This window comes from Lipotes vexillifer, unplaced genomic scaffold (genome assembly GCF_000442215.2).
Source record: "Lipotes vexillifer unplaced genomic scaffold, Lipotes_vexillifer_v1.1 scaffold1, whole genome shotgun sequence".
Lineage (NCBI taxonomy): Eukaryota > Metazoa > Chordata > Mammalia > Artiodactyla > Lipotidae > Lipotes > Lipotes vexillifer.
This window is the reverse complement of record NW_006779068.1, coordinates 482,972-504,257: the sequence shown is the minus strand read 5'-3', so window position 1 is coordinate 504,257 and position 21,286 is coordinate 482,972. Positions and strand designations below refer to the sequence as shown.

The 21,286-nt window shown below is 38.2% G+C and overlaps 1 protein-coding gene across 1 annotated transcript in view; it reads left to right on the top strand.

The window, feature by feature from the left end:
- Positions 1-21,286, top strand: part of DENND5B (DENN domain containing 5B) — a 208,011-nt gene that overhangs the window by 151,158 nt on the left and 35,567 nt on the right. The window contains 5 exon segments of the mRNA XM_007452177.1: positions 1,005-1,155; positions 11,064-11,157; positions 15,645-15,776; positions 17,055-17,207; positions 18,082-18,160. Of these exon segments, the coding sequence (XP_007452239.1) occupies positions 1,005-1,155; positions 11,064-11,157; positions 15,645-15,776; positions 17,055-17,207; positions 18,082-18,160 (609 nt within the window).

The window sequence follows — 21,286 nt, the reverse complement described above, 5'->3', positions numbered from 1 at the left end:
CAATACTCAATCTGCTGGTATTGAATGGGGCAAAATAAACTGATTCTATGAAATATTTGTAAAAATACCTGTTTACTTCTCTCAAATCCCAAGATTGGCAGTTCCCACGGTGTGTTCTGTTTATCACACAACCACACTTACTGCTTGTTCTCCTTGCAGTAATCTCTAGGCAAGGGATGGGAGACCTAATCTTGCTTCACAAGTCTTATATTTTTTCTTGAAAATTCAGTTGATAAAGGCATTTAAGATCAGATTTTTTACCAGAGAAATAGTTCACTGTTTCCTGGGTCTTTGAAACATCTCTCAACTTGATGTGGTTTTAAAATAGAAATGTTGAGTAATTCCTATTTTTTAACTCTGGCCTATTTTATTCTTCAAAAGGCAGTTTCTTATCCCCTGGACATTTTCTAAATGCCTGCTTATTTTATTTTTCTCTGCATTATGCCTTTTGATCTAATAAACACTCCTAAATGACTCCTACTAATGAGAATGTGTTGCTAAAAGTGAGGTGATAAACTTTACACAGTTCCTTGTTTTTACAAATGGAGAAGCATGAATATTTAATGGATCTTTGCACAAAGAAATAAAGTAACATAAGGCTACAGTGCTTGCTTTTTTCTTCCGTTTGTCTTTCAGCTCAAGGAAAATATTTTATTTGCCATCATTTTCTTTAATGTTGTACTTAGAACCATATTTTCATTAAGAATATTGAATTACCTACTTAAGGGAAACTGTTTCAATACTAAATTATAGATTTTTTTTTAATCCCGCTGCCCTGCTTTTGACAAATGCAGAAAATAGTATGAAAATGAATTATATAGTATTTACTTAAAACTAACCTTTTTATACTTAACATTATACTGATTTCTGAAGAGCTTTTGTAAAAATCTATTTCAGGCTATCAGAAAGGTTGAGTTTCTTGTCACTGCATGAATGGAGGAAGCATTATTTTTTAAGGTTTAGCCAATGAAATGTCTCTAATATGTTATGAATTTAATTTATAGCCCAGTCAATTGAGCAGCGACTGATGAAAATGGATCACACTGCAATCCACCCACATCTACTTGATATGAAAATTGGTCAAGGCAAATATGAGCAAGGGTTCTTTCCAAAGTTACAGTCTGATGTCTTGGCAACAGGACCAGCTAATAACAAGTAAGCATGTTCTTCACTTGAGTAGTTGGTTGAAGGAGTGAATAAAGGGCGCAGTGCTCTAATGGGCAATGCTTAACTATTAAACATTTTATCAGTCATTACTTTTTCAAAGACCAAATTAATCTGCTTGAAATATGAATTGACACTCAATGAGTATTTGACTTTTAATTCCATCATGTAAGAAAATCCAAAGACTAGATATTTTTCTCTTGTTGAAGTAATGTGCACTTGGGAATAGTTTCATTTTAAATGACTGTGTTTTAAATGTAATGCTAATAGTGTCTAACGGAATTAGAAAAGTTATGCCTTCACTGTCTGTATTAGTTTCCTAGGACTGCTGTAACAAAGTACTACAAACTTGGTGGCTTAAAACGAGAGAAATTTATTCTTTCATAGTTCTGGAAGCTAGAAGTCCAAAGTCAAGGTATTGGCAGCACCATGCTGCCTCCAAGGCCTATAGGAAAGGACCCTTCCTTGCCCCTCCCCACTTCTGGTAGCCCCAGGTGTTGTTTGGCTTACAGGAACATAACTCAGTCTCTGCCTCCTCTTCACATGGCTACCATCCCTCTGTGTCTGCTCTCCTCTTGTAAGGACACCAGTTATGTTGGATTAGGGCCCACCCTAAATGCCCTCATCTTAACTTGATTACATGTGCAAAGATACTCTTTCCAAATAAGGTGACATCCACAGGTGTTGGGATTAAGACTTCAGCATATCTTGGGGCTTCCCTGGTGGCTCAGTGGTTAAGAATCTGCCTGCCAATGCAGAGGACACTGGTTCAAGCCCTGGTCCGGGAAGATCCCAGATGCCGCGGAGCAACTAAGCCCATGCGCCAGAACTACGGAGCCTGTGCTCTAGAGCTCATGAGCTGCAACTACTGAGCCCACATGCCACAGCTGCTGAAGCCCGTGTGCCTAGAGCCCGTGCTCTGCAACAAGAGAAACCACCACAATGAGAAGCCCGCGCACCGCAATGAAGAGTAGCTCCCTCTCACCGCAACTAGAGAAAGCCCGCGCACAGGAATGAAGACCCAACGCAGCCAAAATAAATAAATTAATTAATTAATTTTAAAAAAAGACTTCAGCTTATCTTTTAGGGAGACACAATTCAACCCATGACACCATTTTTTACTTTTAAGTATCAAGTGCAGAAATTACAAAACAACCAAAAATAAAGGTAAACCATATCATTTTTTATGGTAGATGATTCCACTCAGAAAATATCTGAATATGGTTAGAATTGAGAAGAGTTATTTGGATTTAGGGGAATTCTTGATTTTAGTTGAACACAAGAATGTAATAAAGAAGGATTTTACAAGAAAAGAACTCAAAGGAGAGTATTAATGGGGAATATGGTAAGTTGGAAAGAAGCCTTTGAATTGGAAATCAGCAGTTCTGGAATTTAGTTCATTCCTGACCACTAACCAGCTTAGGATCCTTGGACAACTTGGAATCACTTGCCCCTTTTCTCATTTAATAACATTCTATAACATCTGTGATTTTATTAAAGAGGCTCAGAGAAGGAAAGGGAGGAGCCAGGCAGTGGCCAACAAATGAGATAGAAGACTGTGGTAGAGATTGGGTGTATAAAATGGAAGTGGCGTTGAGCCACCAGAATTGTCAGAAGGCAAGTAGAGAATCAGTGAGGGGAATAAGACAGGTGGAATTATGCCTTTTAACCTGAATGGCCCAATCTAAATAATAATATGCAAGTTCTTGAAAGATGGCTTTAAAGCATGATGTTTCTGTCTAACATATGATCTGCTGAGCTACGTGTTGGGGAAGTTTTGGTACTTACCTCTTTATTTCCCGTGATGATTGTCATGATTTTATTGGTCAAGAAAAAAGAAAACTTAGTAAATTATCTTTACCATATGTGATGGTAATGCTTGGTTTAATTTATACTAAGCTAAGTGTTGTGCTACTTGGAGTTTCTTGGGCTGCATATATATGTGGTAATATTTGTATATCTTGTGTTTGTATAGTTAACTGTCCTATTTTTAATAACCTGAAGGAGTGAAACCCTTACCATTTCCCCAGCTAAAGGTGTTACTTTAAATGTGTTTCTGAAATGTGTCAAAATTACTGATTCATTTAGGTCTACACGTGAGAAAACTACAGTGATAGCAAACACATCAAAGGAAAAAAGATGGTGTGTATGAATTAAGGAAAACAGTTACAGTACTATATACATTGCTGTTTCCTTTGCTTTCAGAGTCTAGTACTGGCATACCTCAGAGATATTATGGTTTTGATTCCAGACCACCACAGTAAAGTGAATATCGCAATAAAGCAAGAAGTTTTTGGTTTCCCAGTGCATATAAAAGTTATGTTTACGCTATGCTGTTGTCTATTAAGTGTAGAATAACATTATGTCTATTTTTTTTACATATACATATCTTAAAATACTTTATTGCTAAAAAACGCTAGCCATCATCTGACAACACAGGGTTGCCACAGACGTTCAATCTGTAAAAAATGTGGTATCTTTGAAGTGCAATAAAATAAGGTATGCTTGTATGTATCATTATAAATATCCGCCCCTTTTGAGATCTCAGTCAAAAAATTTGGAAATTTTCATCACTGCTTCACTTAAAGTAATTATCCTTCCTTGTAACCCATTTTTTCTGCATTCAGAAAGCATTATCTTCCCTGCCAGTGGAGCCTTCTCCATTCCAAGAGAGTGTTGGTTGTGGAGATGCTGCTGATAATAGCTAATATTATTAAGCCAGTCTGCACTAGCGTCTCTTCTGACTGCATTAAGTACATTAGCTCATTGATCCTTATTACAAGCATATCCCTACATATAAAGCCTATATTGCTTTACCCATTTTATGATTGAGGCTCAGAGACAGTCAACAACTTGCTTCAAGATCACATAGTAGGAAGTGGTGAAACTAAGATTCAAACCTAGGTCTGCTGATTCAGGGGCCCAAGCACTTAACCATTGTACTACATATACTGCCTGGCTCTGTTACTCTAATATAAAGGTGACGTGTGCCTTTTATTACTTCTGGAGTTGGATGTTTTACTTTGGTAGCCCCCAAGAAATTTTGAATAGCCTAAAATATTGAATGTAAGGGAGTTCAGCAACAACCTGTCATACCAGCCTAATGGTCTTTCAGAATGAAAGAGCTCTCAGATGCCTCACTTCTACCTGACACTGGGCTCTGTTAAGAGGGGTGGACCCGGGGCTTCCCTGGTGGCTTAGTGGTTGAGAGTCCACCTGCTGATGCAGGGGACACGGGTTCGTGCCCCGGTCCGGCAGGATCCCCCATTGCTGCGGAGAGGCTGTGTCTGTGAGCCATGGCCGCTGAGCCTGCGCATCCGGGGCCTGTGCTCCGCAACGGGAGAGGACACAACAGTGAGAGGCCCGCATACCGGAAAAAAAAAAAAAGAAAAAGGGGTGGACCCAAAAGAAGATAGGATAATAATTTGGGAAGCAAGATACATTCTCAGGCACCATCTTGCTTCATGAAGAAAAGATTGAGATCAAATAGACTAATCCCGAAGTAGTGTCATCGTTACATGTTGGTAAGAGTACACTTTTGGATTAATGGCAGGGTTAGGATTAGAACCCAGGTCTCCTTATTCCTGACACCATGTTCATAGTATCTCATTCATAAAAACTGTGGAAAGGTCTGGAAAATCTTCAGTACCAGCATTCTTTTACATATTTGGAAAAGGATCACTGTGCAGTAAAGTGAAAGAATTGTGGATTTTTAAAAAGCTTTATTTGATTGAAGTCTTATTTAAATAGGTTGTTTGAACTTTAATGAAGACAGTAAAGGAGGATGATTCACTAGAAAGGTGGCCCCTCCTGTAGAAACGCAAGCGTTTATGCTAAAGTCTTGGGTAGGAAGGCTGTAGAGAGAATTTAATATGCTGCTTACAAGATGGAAGTAAATAGCTAATGACTGAAAATTTTACCTTACTTACCTTAGTTAATTTACAGGGTTTCACCTTCTAGTGAAGAGCTATACCTGCTTTTATAAACACTGAACTAAAATGTGCTAAGAGATGTTGACCATTATGGGGATTCAGACTTTACAGATGATTGTACTGGATACAATGTTCTATTTTTCAGAAGTGAATGACTAGTCATCAGTTTATTCATTTTTTTCTTATGTTTATAAATTATCCTAATTTTTGGAATCAATTTGATATGAGTAGACTTAATTTAAATGGTTTTTATTTCCTTTTGATAGCATTAGAGTGCTCATTCATTCATTTGGCAAATATTTATGGAACCCCCTACTATATGTGAGACACTGTCCTGTTCATTGGGAGTTTAGCAGTGAACAAAATAACAAAAATCCCTGCTTTCAACATGAGGATGCAAACAAAAAAACTTAATATGTAAAATAAGTAACCTGTCAGAAAGTGATAAGGTTTGTGAAGAAAAATAAAGGAAGGGAAAGGAAGTAAGGAGTGCTTAGAAGGGAGGATTTCAATTTTTCAAATGCCATATTTTATTGCTTTTAATCTTATATATAATCTCCCCATTTCCACACAGAGCCACAAGCATTACATTTTCAGCTAGATTGTAGTCTGAAAGAGAATAGATGTCAGAACTAATTACAGGGTAAAGGAATTTATAACCGTGCCTGTACAAATAGTTGATCAACTGTAAGAATTTCATACACTACTTACAAAGCAAAAGCAAATAAGCAGTCTTTAGTATTTCAGCAAATGTGGTCATCTTTGGTATAATTATGCTTAGAAATGAGGTTTAATAATGCAAAGAATAAATTAATTACTTAACAAGACGAGGAACATGTGGACTTCATAGTAATTTTCTTAAGTAGATGCTCATTTCCCTGTTTTGAAAATAAAATTAAACTGGGCGTTTTGTCTTGCAGAGTGAGATGCTAGTTATATCCTGTAAATTAATATTTATCTTTATCTTCTGTGCTTTTCCGCTTTGCCTGCCAGGAGAAATGTTCATCCATGTGTATTCTGCTCCTTCCTTTATTAATTATATAAGTTTATTAGCTGGTGTTTATAATCTATTTCATATTTTTACTATTTATTTGAACCACCTTGCCCAGTAACCCTAATTTTTTAAATCCCTGAACAAATTTTACTATCTTACATTGTCTGTTTTTTGCTACAAGGCTGTTTGCAAGGCCTCCAGGTCTTTGTACATTGTATTACTTACATTTTACCCTTCCTCTTTATTTATTATATAAGTTCATCATCTGGTATTTATATTTTGCTTCAGAGCTGTTAAAAAAATATTCATGACACTTGTTGAAGATGGTAAGACAGACTTTATTCAAGGCGGAGGGGCACCTTTATTCAAGGTGTAGGGACCACTGCAGTGGGGTCTTGCAGTGGAGAGGGAGATTAGAGCCTTCTCTGAATACTGAATGGACAAGTGGGAATTTATCACCAAGGAGCAGAGTGGAGGTCAGCGGATAGAAAATTACTAAGAGGAAACATCATGGGTATGGGGGATTCTGACTAAACTGACCTAACAGGATTCTTGTGGAAGGCAGGCCTAGGTGATTAAACATCACCTGGGGGATGGTGGAGAATTCAGAACCTGATCAGATATCCAGAATGATCATATAATGAGAGGGGAGATGGTTTCTACTAAACTGACTTAGCTAGGTTCTTGCTAAAACTGAATTTTACAAAGAAGTGCACAAATGGGCTTAGGAAAGGTTAGGAGTCTGACTAAAGTTTGGTCAAGCAGAGAATCTTTGTCAGTGTCTTGATATGCTTTTTTTCTGGATCTTCCTTTTCAGTCACCCAATTCTCTTTGTATCCTTTTTACAGTCTTTTATTGATCTTTTGCTTTAGGAACATTTCCAAGGATTCTACCTCAAAGATCTGTCACTAGATCTTTGTACCTTCCCCCCCCCCGCTCCGCCCCCGCCATAAACCTATTCTTTAAAAACAACAACAACACTATTTTAAGAGGGGTTACCTTCCTTTGCTACCATTTTTATGATAATTATTCAGTGTTCCTCTAAATAGCAGACTGAAACCAAAGCCATGCATAAATTATTTAAAAAGCAACAAAAGAAGCAGCATTCTCACTTTAAGCTTTTTGTAAATTGGATACTTCATTAATAAGAAAATTTTAAATTGTGAATTGTCAGTAATGCAATATGACTTCCGCTGAATGGCAAAAGTATAAATTCATTTCTTAACTCGTGTAAAGCTCTGTGCTGTCAGGGATATACTCAAGAGTAAATATTTCTAGAATAGTACAATGAATATAGTCATGGGGATGATAAGTCAAGACCTGAGAAATCTTTTTAAATAGTTTGATATATGAAGAAAACATAGGCAGAACACACGCTGACATAAATAGTAGCAATATTTTTTGGATCTGTCTCCTAAAGCAAAGGAAATAAAAGCAAAAATAAACAAATAAGACCTAATTAAACTTAAAAACTTTTGCATAGCAAAGGAAACCATCAACAAAACCAAAAGACAACCTACTGAATGGGAGAAAATATTTGCAAATGATATGACCAATAAGGAATTAATATCCAACACAAATAAACAGCTCATACAACTCAACATCAAAAAAACAAACAACCCAATTAAAAAATGGGCAGAAGACCTGAATAGACATTTTTCCAAAGAAGACATACACAGATGGCCAACAGGCACAGGAAAGATGCTCAACATCATTAATCATCAAAGAAGTGCAAATTAAAACCAGAGAGGTATCAGTTCACACCTGTCAAAATGGCTGTTATCAAGAGGACCACAAATAACAAATGTTGGTGAGGATGTGGAGAAAATGGAACCCTCGTGCACTATTGGTGGGAACGTAATCAGTGAGGTCACTAAGGAAAACAGTGTGGAGGTTTCTTAAAAAACTAAAAATGGAACTATTTTATAGTTCTATTGCTATATTTTATAGCATTTCCATTTCTGGGTATTTACCTGAAAAAACAGAAAACACTAAGTCGAAAAGATACATGCACCCCAATTTATTTATTTTTGTTTGCATCGGGTCTTAGTTGTGGCATGCGTGCTTCTCTCTAGTTGTGGCGTGCAACTATAAAAATAAATAAATGTTCATAGCAGCATTATTTATAATTGCCAAGGTATGAAAGCAACCTAAGTGTCCATCAACAGATGAATGGATACAGAAGATGTGATATGTGTGTGTGTGTATACACACACACACAAACACATATATACACACAATGGAATATTACTCAGCCATAAAAAAGAATGAAAGGGCTTCCCTGGTGGCGCAGTGGTTGAGAGTCCGCCTGCCAAGGCAGGGGACGCGGGTTTGTGCCCCGGTCCAGGAAGATCCCACATGCAGAGCGGCTGGGCCCGTGAGCCATGGCTGCTGAGCTTGCACATCTGGAGCCTGTGCTTCGCAACGGGAGAGGCCACAGCAGTGAGAGGCCCGGGTACCACAAAAAAAAAAGAAAGAAAAAGAATGAAAATTTGCAACAACATGGATGGACATGGAGGGTATTATGCTAAGTGAAATAAGTCAGAGAAAGACAAATAATAATATCTCTTATATGTGGAATCTAAAAAATAAAACAAATTAGTGAACATAACAAAACAGAAACAGATTCACAGAGACAGAGAACAAACTAGTGGTTATCAGTGGGGAGAGCGAAGCAGGGAGGGACAAGATAGGAGGAGGGAATTAAGAAGTACAAACTACTATGCACAAAACAAATGTGCTACAAGGGTAATACTGTACAACACAGGAAATGTAGCCAATATTTTATAATAACTGTAAATGGAATATAACCTTTAAAAATTGTGACTCACTTTGGGACTTCCTTGGTGGTCTAGTGGCTAAGAATCTGCCTTCCAATGCAGGGGACACTGGTTCGATCCCTGGTCGGGGAACTAAGATCCCACGTGCCGCAGGGCAGCTAAGCCTGCGCGCCACACGAAAGATCCCACATGCCACAACTAAGACCCTATGCAAACAAAACTAAATAAATAAAGTTTTTTAACTAAAAAAATAATAAAAATTGTGAATCACTTTGTTGTATACCTGAAACTTGTATAATATGGTATATCAACTATACCCCGATAAAAAATTAATTGTAAATAAAAATAAAACCACCTATAATGCCATCACCATGAGATGTTAACATTTAGTTTTATGCCCTTCCATTGTATGGATCCTGATGTGTGCATGTCCATACTTATTTTGTTTTGTTTTTTACAAAAGTAGAAAATGCTTACACAATGTTGTATCCTGCTTTTTCATTCATTATTGTATCATGAGTACTCTCCCATATTTTTGATATTCCTAGTAACTTAATTTTTTTAAATGACTATATGATGTTTCATTATATAGCACCTCCTACTGTTGAACATTTGGGTTGCTTTGAGCACATTTACTTGATTCTAAGTAACTGTTGGTTGTAAGATCTGCTATTAATTCAAAAGCTTTTTGGAAAAATTATACTTTAAACATGTATATGAAGTAGAAGATTCATCCTAGTTTCAGGAACATTTAAAAGCCAAAATGTGAGTCTTAGAATAATGGAAACACAGAATTGGTTATTACATATATGCTGTGATGAACATCTATAAACCTAAATATTAGACTGTGTCTCTGATTACATTTATTTAGGGTATATTTATAGAAGGGGCAGGTGATGTAGTTGACTCTGCAAATAAAATGGCTGAAAGACATGATACCAACCCTTTAAGCGTTTATAGTAGAGAGGATTGTATAGAAAATAGAGATAAGTAATTATAACACACTGTGATAAATACTACAATTGGAGAGTATAAGAGGGGTAGCTAATTTAGATTTGGAAGAACCATAGAAGACTTCCTGTGTAGCATCTAAAGCTGTCTGAGAGATGAACAGAAGTTGGGAGAAAACTTCATCTTCAAAGGCTCAAATGTGAGAGAGCTTATCCCATTGGAAGCACTGAGGTAGTTGAAGACAACTGGAGTTTTAAGGTAGAAAGGGTGATCAGAGAGTTTAAGTAAGCTAAGAATTGAAAAATAGCTATTGGATTGGCAGTGAGGGCTATAAATGGCTTCAAGAGCATTTTCAGAGGAAGAAGCTGATTTGAGATGAACAAAATATCCAGAGATAAATAAGTAGAGGCCTTACATCTAAACTTTTCTTAAGAATGTTTACATGAGAAGAGTGAAGAAACAGATTTAAATGTAACTATCGAATGTCGAAATAGACCAGCATACTTGTAAGCTGAAGGGCAATACTCAGTTGAGAGAGAAAAATTGGAGATATGGCACAGGAGGTTTCTAATGGAGCAGATTGGAGAAGGCAAGAGAGAACTGGTCCGGGATCCTGGTGGAAGCAATAGTTGTGGCCAATACACATTATACTTTGGGATTAGAAGAAAGATGAGGAGTTTGCATGTGTGCATCATTGAAGTAGAGAGTAGGAAGAGGGAGGCAAAGCTGGGTCATCAGCTGAGTGGAGGCACTTGAGGATAGAGTGAGAGGTTTGGGAATGGGGAGCGGGGGTGGGGGGGAAGTTGATAAAGGGCAGGTAAAGTGATTCATGGTAGTCATGAGGGAGATCAATAACTAATTTGCATGGATATTAAAAGGAAGTGAGAGGGTAGTCCCTATCCAGGTTCGGGGTTCTGTTTTAAGGTGGAAAAGAGAGGAGGATCATTACAGCTACTGTGCATTTTTTAACCTCGGTTTCAACAAAGCATTGATTGTGGTGATAATTGCATATCTCTATGAATATACTAAAAACCATTGAATTGGATACTTTAAATGGGTGAATTGTATGTATCTAAATTACATCTCAATAAAGCTGCTATATATTTTTAAAAAGAATTGATTGAAAATTAAGTATTGTTGGTCTTTGGTTTTCACCAGTACATTCTTTCTATTTTAAAGACAAGTGATCACATTTTTTTGTGTGTGGTTGTTTCTTTTAACCTACCCCCTCTGTTCTTTCAGTCGCTGGGTAAGTCGGAGTGCCACTGCACAGCGCCGGAAAGACCGCCTTCGCCAACATTCCGAGCACATTGGGCTGGACAACGACCTGAGGGAGGTATGTGGGCTGCCTTCCCGGGATGCCTTGATGCAAGAGCTGTGAACTAGGCTTACTTAGCCCAGCAGGTGTCATTGTGTAGGTTCTTTTGTGTTCTTCTAAAAGAATCGGTTCAATTATGTTTTAAAATAGTAATCCTTTTATACTGACATAGCTGAAAGCACCTTTTTTTCCATTTTAATACATCTGAAATAAAGCTGTAAAACAAGTCTCCCTGTGTACCACATCAAGTAAAGGCTAAGCTTAGGATACATTTTTGGTCAGTGTGTCTCCCACAGGGAAAAAAAGCTATAAGAAGCATAGACTTTCTAAGTTTCAAGCATAATTTAAACTTAGTAAGTAAAGATATATTTGCCTGTGCTTTGTCCTTGGCTTGCTGACACCATTTTTAGGAGTGTTTTAAAATTATTTTAAATTGAGATCCTTATGCTTTATTTGTACTACTTGAAAACAAAACGGTAATTACACATTTGAATAATGATAAGTAAGTTTTTATTTTTTCTTGTGATCAAAAGAAAATGCAGTCAGAAGATCCGTTAACTAATTTCTAAACTCAGATGGGTAGAAATAAAGCAGAAAACAGCATTCCAAATATATATATTGCTCTTTGTTGATGTGTTCATGTATATATGTATGATTTTAAACATTTTCTTAAGAACTGAAGCATAGCCTGTCTACTGCTTTTCTTTTGTGCTGCTGTATTTCTTCTCTCCCTTCCCTTCTGCTGTGACTTTATCATATGCATGCTTGTTTTGCTGTCTCTTTCTCCCTGTCCTTTTCTTTTTTGCTTTTCTGTCATTGGCACTTCTCCATCCTCTTAGCCTTCCGGGGAACTTGTGGTCTGTCAGAACTCCATGGCATTCTGGGAGTGGGATCAGGGTCCACCTCCTCCTGCATGGCTTCCTAAAAAATCCTTCTCTGAGTGCTGCCTGGTATGTTCTATGCCTGAAAGTGCTTTGCAGATGTTCCTGAACCTTGTCTTTGGTGTTCCTCAAATCATCCACGTGTATGAGTGCACATAGCTCTAGAATGCCTCACATCACCTTGTGACGTGAACTGTTAGCTCTCCACTTCCTTTTGTGATTGGTACCTTTTCATGGTGGTGTGCGCTAACAAGAGTAATTCTATACCATTGGCAGATAAAACTGATTATTTGAATTCCCTACCAGTGGTGTTTTTGAGGGGGAAAGGGGGGACTAGATTTAACACAATTGTTTTTCTTCCAAAGGGGAAATACATTAAATATTCAAATTTTATTTAAGCATTTTGCAAAAGTGCAGAAGTGATTCATTTTCAAACAGCTTTTCTTTTGCCGAGTTTTATCTCCACAGTCTTTTGTTGTTGTTGTTTTTTGTGTGTGGTACGCGGGCCTCTCACCGCCGCGGCCTCTCCCACTGCGGAGCACAGGCTCCGGACGCGCAGGCTCAGTGGCCATGGCTCACGGGCCCAGCCTCTCCGCGGCACATGGGATTTTCCCGGTTCGGGGCACGAACGCTTGTCCCCCGTATCGGCAGCCGGACTCTCAACCACTGCGCCACCAGGGAAGCCCTCCACAGTGTTTTAATTTACCCTTCCTTATTCCTGGTCTGTATTTTATATGGTCAGAAAATCAGATCATCAATATAGAATCTTAGTGCTAAGAGGAACATTTGAGGTAACTTTGTCCAACTTGACATGATTTAACTGAAGTCCAAGAGGTTTGCCTAAAGTCACATGGACACACAAAGTCAGGGCTAGGCCCACAGGCCAGGCCTCCTTACTCCGAGCCAGTGTTCTTCCCAGTAACCCTGCACACTGAGTTGCACTGAACAGCTACTCACCTGAGGGCCAGAGTTACTTAGGACTCCTGGTTATATTTTTTCCTGTTATGACATATTAGTATAAATTTACTTAACTTTACAGTGGTCTGCTCTTTACAAGCTCCATGCTGGTTAGAGGGACAGTGTGTTTATTAGAAAATTCAGGGAAAGCCTGTACTAAAGAGCAGTTATTTCAGTGTTTACTGAATAATAGGATATATTTTCATAGGTAGCTCCTACTGATTTGCTTTTGGCTTAGGCAAAAATGACGAAGAGCATAGTAGAAATCTCAGAAGAAACCTGGGGTGACTTCCCTCTGTAGGGGAATTGACTTTATTATAAAACCACTCCTTGTGAAAGATTTCTCTTTCTTCTCAGTTTTTTATTTTAAAATACACCTTTTCTTCCAGCGACCCCAAACAAAATCACATTCTTATCGTCACTTGTTTACTGTAAAGGCACTGCTCTATTTTTGTAGTATACAGGGGCAGCCTCACTGTTTGCTGTGAGGAAGGACCTTGAGCCACCCCTGTATCCATTCTGTGCATGTCTGTGGAATGTTGCTTATTTTGTGGCTTCAGCAAAGATGCTCAGAAGGAGAGTTTGCACATGGCCCTGTGGAATTCACTGTTGGCTAATACTACATCTGCCCTGTATGTGCAGGGTGATTGGTGAATATGGCCACTCAAAGGACAGCCCCATTCTAGCTTGCTGTCATTTATAAAATAGAACATAAACTTTAAACAGTGCTTAATTTTTAATCCAATTATTGACTTTTAAAAATTAATTATGTGTATATTTCAGAGAAAAGAAAAATGCCCGTGGCTTCTTCCTAGCCTCTTGCCTGACCATGTACCTCACTTCTTTCCTTGTAGCCAGTGTATTTCTTCCTAAGCCAAGTTTAATACTTAACTCTTGAGAATTGAGTGTTGTAGTGGGTCTCTCTGCATTTGCAAAAGTCCTAAAGATGGAGGAATTGAGGCTGGGGGAGAAACAGAACCCTTTTAACATTTAACAGTTAACATTTGTTTTTACCAACCATTTATCTCTAATTTGTAATATTCCAGATAACATTAGTACAACCTGAAATGATAGGAAATGCAGGTATTATAATCTCATATATGATCCCTGTCTTATATCTCAGGTTTGTTTTTCTGAAACTTTTCATTTCCTGCTTTTATTTATTTGAACCTTAACCTTCAGGATGTTTTGCTAGACCTTGTTACACTTAATTTCCCTAGTAGTGATAATTGACTCTTTGTCAATTTTTCCTCTTTCTTTGACCCTCTAAAAAAGGTTTGAAGCAGAAAGAAGTATACACAACTGTTATAGCAACTAAATTCTTGCAGAGTTCATTTCATTTTTTAATCTGTTCTTAAAATAATTACACTGGAAAAGAGATTATTTTGTTAATGCTGCCTTTCGTCAGGAGGGCTGGTAGAAGTAGAAGGTAAATGGATTCGTTGAATCCCTAATTGGTGAGATTTTTAACAAATTATACTAGATTTAGCAGGTTATTTTTCTTCCAAGGGGGAATGTATTAAATGTGCAAACTCTCTTTTATTTAAAGAATGCAAAGGATTTTACACATCTTTTTCTTATAATATCAAATTTCCCCTTAAGATAGAAAAGATAGACTTCACATATGTATCTGTGGGAGGATGTGCTGGCTTGCAATCTCTCTCTCTCTCCAATAAACTGCTGGTTTTACTATATAATTTAGAGCAATTATTCTCTAAATATGGACCTAAGACACTTAGACTTTTTGGAGATTCTGCCCTGTGGTCCTGATGCAAACATAAGGTATCTGGATGAGCTTTTGCAGGTACCACAGAAAGAAGAGAGACAACAGCTGTCCTGCGCTAATTACGTGTAGTGATTTTTTTTTTTTTTTTCCTGGAAGTTCACTAATCAAAGCTCAAGAGCAGTGGTCTGAGTTTCTGTGGTCCTCTCTGAGCCATCGATGTCTCCTAAAATGATATTTCTGCTTTCTTTTCACTGTGGAACAAGGCAAAGGAGGGATGTAGCAAAATGTCTTGGAAACAAGAGGCCTCCTCCTGCATTTGGAGCACATGATACTTTTCAGAGTGATCTCATAGCTTTCTGTGAGGCAGGTGGGCTTGTTTTATGCCCATTTTATGAATAAGCATATATGCCTGAGGTCACAAAATTTGTTGCAACCATTTTGCAGAGCTCCTGATTTTACTGTTGTGACTTGATTAGAGCAAAGGGTTGGGTTGGACAGCACTGCCCAAGAGGTTAGAAGCATGTCAAGCCTCTTGTTTTGTGGGGAGATGGGTGGAGGAAACCAGTGATCTGAGAATCACTGGGTTCCTGGAGATCCTTGGATTTGTTATTCAGACATGCATATTTTTCCATCCCAGTGTGATCCTGACTAATCACACCCCTGGGTATTCCCAATAAAAAGACTGAACTAGACGAAACTCCATCTCATTTTGAATGAGTTTTTACTTGGTGTGGCTTCTGTCACTCTCCTTTTCACAGGGCTAACAGTAGAGGGGGTAGGAATACCCTCTGCCTCTCGGTGTGCTAAACCTTGAACTGCTGTTGCACGTATACACTTATGGCCTTTTTTTGCATCTTGTTGTTCCCGCGCTTGTTTGTAAGGTTAAGTAGGTCAGAAGAATATCTGATGTTTATGCATTAAAAATACTCTTTAATTTTTAGAAATACATGCAAGAGGCACGAAGTTTAGGAAAAAACCTGAGGCAACCCAAATTGTCAGACCTCTCTCCTGCAGTGATTGCACAAACCAACTGGAAATTTGTAGAAGGCTTATTAAAAGAATGTAGAATGAAGGTATGTATTACTTACTGTGCAGGACAGTGTACATTCATGTTCAGTCCATGTATGAAGCTAAGATGAGCTGAGCCAACCGCCACTTGAGCCTGTAGCTTCCCTAGAAGGACACTTTTACTGGGGCATAAACCTCATGTGCTTGCTCTTTACTGAGGGCATGAACCTCCATGGGTTCTGTTATCCACAGAATCAGTGACTTGGGAGCCCTGCATGGTTTTTCTCACCTTTCAGCCATTGCTATCTTCCTCTCCAACATGACAGATATTAAGCCAGTCAGAAGTTGTGTCAGGGATGTCATCATCTTATGTGAAAGGCAACACATTTTTTTGTATATGTTTATACGTGTCTCTGTGTGCACCTGTGTAGAACATTATCTGTGCTCATATGTGTGTGCATATATCCATAAAGAAGAAGACCTTAGCTGTGTTGTAGGTTTGTGTATATTACACATGAGTCTCCTCTCAGACATCTGTGTTTATCAGAGGTAGCAATACAAATTGACAAAACTCAGAACATCATTTTAGCCAGTAACTTCATTCATTTATTTGACAGTCATTTCTTGAGTACCTTCTCTGTATTCAGTACATGCACTATTTTAGCATCAGCTTACAATGCTGAATCACACAGACAAGGTCCTTGCCTAGAGGAACTAGATTCTCTCTCACTTTACATTTTATGAGGGCAGCTAAGTCTGCTGTAACTTAACTTACTTGAAACTGACTTCCATTTCCTTTCCATTTTCTGGTACATACTCATAGCAGAGAAGAGATGAAAGAGAAAAAGAGGAAGGAAAAAAAGAGGTCTGCTTCACTCACAAATTAGATGGTTCTGAAAAAATTTAGAGCTGCCTGTTTGTATTGTGGTTTTTGCCTACGTGCAATCAAAACTAAGTGTGAATATCTTTAGTGTGCTAAGATGAAGTGTGAGTTGTGGCAGGATGGGGTTTCAGATTCTATAGTATATTTTCTAGGCCTGGTGTAATCCCCCAATGTTATTCAAGTAAGTAATCTGAAAATTGTTGTACATAAGCATTTACATGAGGATACTTTAAAATAGCATCAGAATCTCTCTTTAGTGACTATTTCTCTGACAAAATAGTAAAAGTATACATAATATTACTTGTTAGTTGACCACAGAGATTAAGACACTTTTCCCAAGGTGATTCAAAATCTGCAGTTAGAAGTATAATGAAGGGGAGCCCAGATCTCCTGATCCAGGAATTGGCTTGATGGCTTTTGGGCTGGGGTTAACACCTGTGACCACATGTGATGTTTTCAGACAAAACGCATGTTGGTGGAAAAGATGGGCCACGAAGCAGTGGAACTGGGCCATGGGGAAGCAAACATAACCGGCTTGGAGGAGAACACCCTGATCGCCAGCCTCTGTGACCTGCTGGAAAGGATATGGAGCCATGGCTTGCAGGTCAAGCAGGTAACAGTCTCAAGAGGCCCTGGTGACAGGGTGAGTTAGGAGCTCTGTTAAGAAAAGTAACAAAAAGAAAAAGATATTATAAAAATTAAAGGTTATGTCCCTTTGTCACAGGATGACTAGAAATACGCCACAGGCATTTTAATTCCAGAAAAAGAAAATATAACCCATGATTAGCAGGCAGTTTGGGGCTCTTTTCTGGTAAACAGGAAAAGATAAAACAACACATTCACTGTGGAGGCTGTATCCCCTGTAGATTCCATTAAGTATCTGCTTTCATCACCGTCCAAGAAAAAAAATCTATTAGCCAGAATTAACAGTTCTTTGCCATTTTAAGTTATCTGGTTATTCAAGGCAGAAACATAGATGATTTCTTTGCTTTTGTCCCTTATTTCCCTTTCTTTTTTTTATTTTTCTGTTCATCTTCCTCTCTTTGTCCCCTTTTCTCTTTCTCCTCTTGCCCCAGTTTTCTTCCCTCATTGCTACTGCATACATCCAAACATATTTTGCATACAGAAATACATTCTGTGCTGCTGGAGCCTTTAATTCCATGCTTGCTTGTGTGGCCAGTGTAGACAGCCCTGGTTACATACAACTAAGTAACAACTGGGCTGAAGTCGGGAATTTCCTTGCCTGCACTTCTGCCCTTTGCTTAGCTGCCCTTCCTCAGGCTGTTGCCAGTCTTGTCAGTGAGGCAAAGGATGACCCTCACTTCACATGGAGTGGGGTACTCAGAATGTCACACAGCTAGGAATGGATGAGCTTGGGTCTCCCAGCTTCAAAAAATAGGCATTTCAGTGTGAATAGTTTTGATAAGTTGTTTTTTGATGAATCATTTCTTATAAAATGAAAAACTTTACATGCCTTGTGCTTTCAGGGGAAGTCAGCTTTGTGGTCACATTTAATTCAGTTTCAGGACAGAGAAGAGAAACAAGAGCACCTTGCAGAATCACCAGGTGAGAAGTCATTGCTTGATTGTTTCTACAGCACTGGCAGCAGTGAACCATGTGAAAAATCAGCACCTATGGCTTTGTCTCCACCTCTCTCAAGCTGACGCTCATCCCATCTTGGGGTAAAGTAGAAGGAGCAATATTATGTACTAGCTGTGAGACCTGGGAAAAGTCCCTTGACCTTTCTGATCTTCAGCTTCCTCATCCACAAGATAGGGAAGATAATATTAGCCATGCCAAGGCTGTAGTGTTGATCCAATCAGAAAACATTTGAAAACGTCTAATGAGTTGTAATCATAGATCATACAAGTAGTATACCTTACTCTCACCAGTATTAGGGTGCGGTGTATACTGGTTTTTTCCTTAAATACAAGTTTATTCACATCGTTGATAATCTTTCAGGGGAGAAAACATGTATATATGTTTCAAAAGTATTCAGAAATCAGATTTCTTCTTCAATTTATAACAAGACATCTCATGTTACAGTATCATGAGTCATTAGCTAATAACGGTAAAATAACCATCTGTTTCACAAAATGTAGAAGTAACAGTGGAAAGCCAGTAGAAGTAAAATGTTTTGTACTGAGTCAGCTATTTGGGAACATTTTCTAAAATTATTGATTACTTTAGACATTGAAAAATTAAAAAAAATAAAAAGTTTTATTTTTTTAAAAACTCATAAGCCAACCACCAGCGTAAGAAATAAAGCACTGCAAATATGATTGAACCACCCTATTTCCATTCCCCTCACTGCTCCTAGAGGGCAATACTATCCTAAATGTGGTGTTCATTGTTGGAAACCTAGTTTTTCAATGTATCCAATAAAACAGCTAGGAATATGAATTTGATACTACATTGCCCTGGAGCCCCTCTAAACAGAATGTCAGGGTTCTGATGTCCTGGGATGTAACTATATTTATAAAGATTTAGATTGAGTTTAAAAGCATTCTCTAGTGTCTGTCTATCTCTGTTGTCCATTTTTCTATTGAAAAAGTAAAAATGCATTGGCATAGTCCCTGAAACTCTCTCTAACATTTACCCACGTTCATAGAAGATTTAGCTGTTCAGATGTAAGGCCATAACCAAGGTAGTTTACCCTAATTAGAATAAATAAATTCCTAGGAAGAAATAACCATTTGTGGGATGAAATGTTGCAAAGCCAAGCTCAGTTAAGCAGGAAGGTGGAAGCATTTGACGCTCGTGCTGAACAGGCGTGTGAGAATGTCCAGCTGTTAAAGTGAGCAGCTACCAGGCAACACCAGCAAGTTCATGGCTTTGAATGGTCAAATTGTGGGTGGTTGAGCTACAGACCAGAGACTCAGCTGTTTGCAGGGCCTTTCAGTCAGTCAGTAATGACACCAGTAAAACTCTGAAGTCAAGGCTCAGAAATATGGAATGTGTCAAAGCCTCATGCAGTCCCTGTGCTGCACTGCCAGGTGTCAATGAAGGGCTGGAGATCTAAGAACGAACATAAGCTAAATATTGTACTGATCCTAAGTAGGATTAATGTAAGCTGTGTAGCTTTTGAAATCAAATTTATTGTCTGTTTGAAGGGGTGGGTTTGATAAATATTGCTCTAACACTTCTGATAATTCAGCCCACAAAGTTAGGACTTAAAAAGATGACAGTGTGAAATGTATTTGAAAAAATCAGTTTAAAAGTAAAATCATTCATTTTTGAGAAACAGTGTGTTCTAATTATTTAGAAATTAGCAGTTACTGACTTTAATGATTTTAAATCTGGCTGTTTGTTTTTTTCCCAAAAAAATACTTTTTGTTTGCCAACTACTTAGCTTCCCAATTAATGGCAGTAAACAGTCTGCATCTTCATATTAAGGAAAGATCCTCCAAGTCCTTAGAGATTCACAGTGGGTTTGAAGACAGCTCTTATTAGCATCGAGCCAGGATGAGATTAGGTGATAGATCATTACTGTTCTTTCGGAAGCAGCACTAAACAGGAATCAGACATTTTAAGGGTTGCAGAAGAATGGAAAAGATCTGTCTTAGTAAGAGGACCATAGCAGGGTAGACTGTCTTGAAATTTTTTTAATAGATTTTATTTTTATAGCAGTTTTAGATTCATGGAAATATTCAAGAGATGGTTCAGAGATTTCCCCTGTAGCCTCTGCCCCTACACATGCATAGCCTCCCTCATTATCATCATCCTCCACCCGAGTAGTATGTTGCTCACAGTTGATGAACATACATTGACATATAGTCACCCTAAGCCCATAGTTTATTTACATTAGGATTCACTCTTGGTGTGTTGTGCAGACTGTGGGTTTACACAAATACATGTTAATGACATGGACCTACCATGGTGGTATCATATAGAGTACCTTCACTGTCCTAATACTGGTGTGTTCCTCCTATTTATCCCTCCCTCTCCTCTAACCCCTGTCAACCACTGATCTTTTTAACTGTCTCCATAGTCTTGCCTTATCCAGAATGTCATATAGTTGAAGTCATATAGTATGAGGCCTTTTCAGATTGGCTTCTTTCACTTAGTAATACACATTTAAGTTTCCTCCATGTCTTTTAAAACTGTCTTAATTTTGACCTAGTCAAATTTTGACCAAGTCACTGTACCTAGTAGTTAAAAGTCCTATTTTAGAGAAAAGATCTCAGAATGCAATTGATTCTAGAAAGAGGACTGTTGTTGACATATCACCCCAAAGTTTCTACCTTTAAGAATGTTGACCAGCTTAGACATAGGGGGTGGGGTAGGGTGCAGAAGGGAGTGGAAATACCATTTTAAACAGTTATTCTGGATCTAGCCAAGAATTTGGAGTCACTCTTTAAACGTCTTATCTTCATCAGAGTTTTCTTTAGTTACTTACCTGCCTGTAGACTATAAATGGCTCTATAAAAATAATATATGCAGTCTGTGCTCTACAAACTTGCTGTCTATGCAGTAACATTGATTCAGGCAGAATACAAAGGAATTCCTATGGCTAAGTATTAAATCCATGAGTGTTTATATTGAAGGAGAAAGTAGCCTATTGTATTTGAGTATAGTGAATTAAGAAATACTAGTAGAGAGGGTTCCCTGGTGGCCTAATGGTTAGGATTCAGGGCTTTCCCTGCTGTGGCCCAGGTTTAATCCCTGGTTGGGGAACTGAGCCTGCAAGCC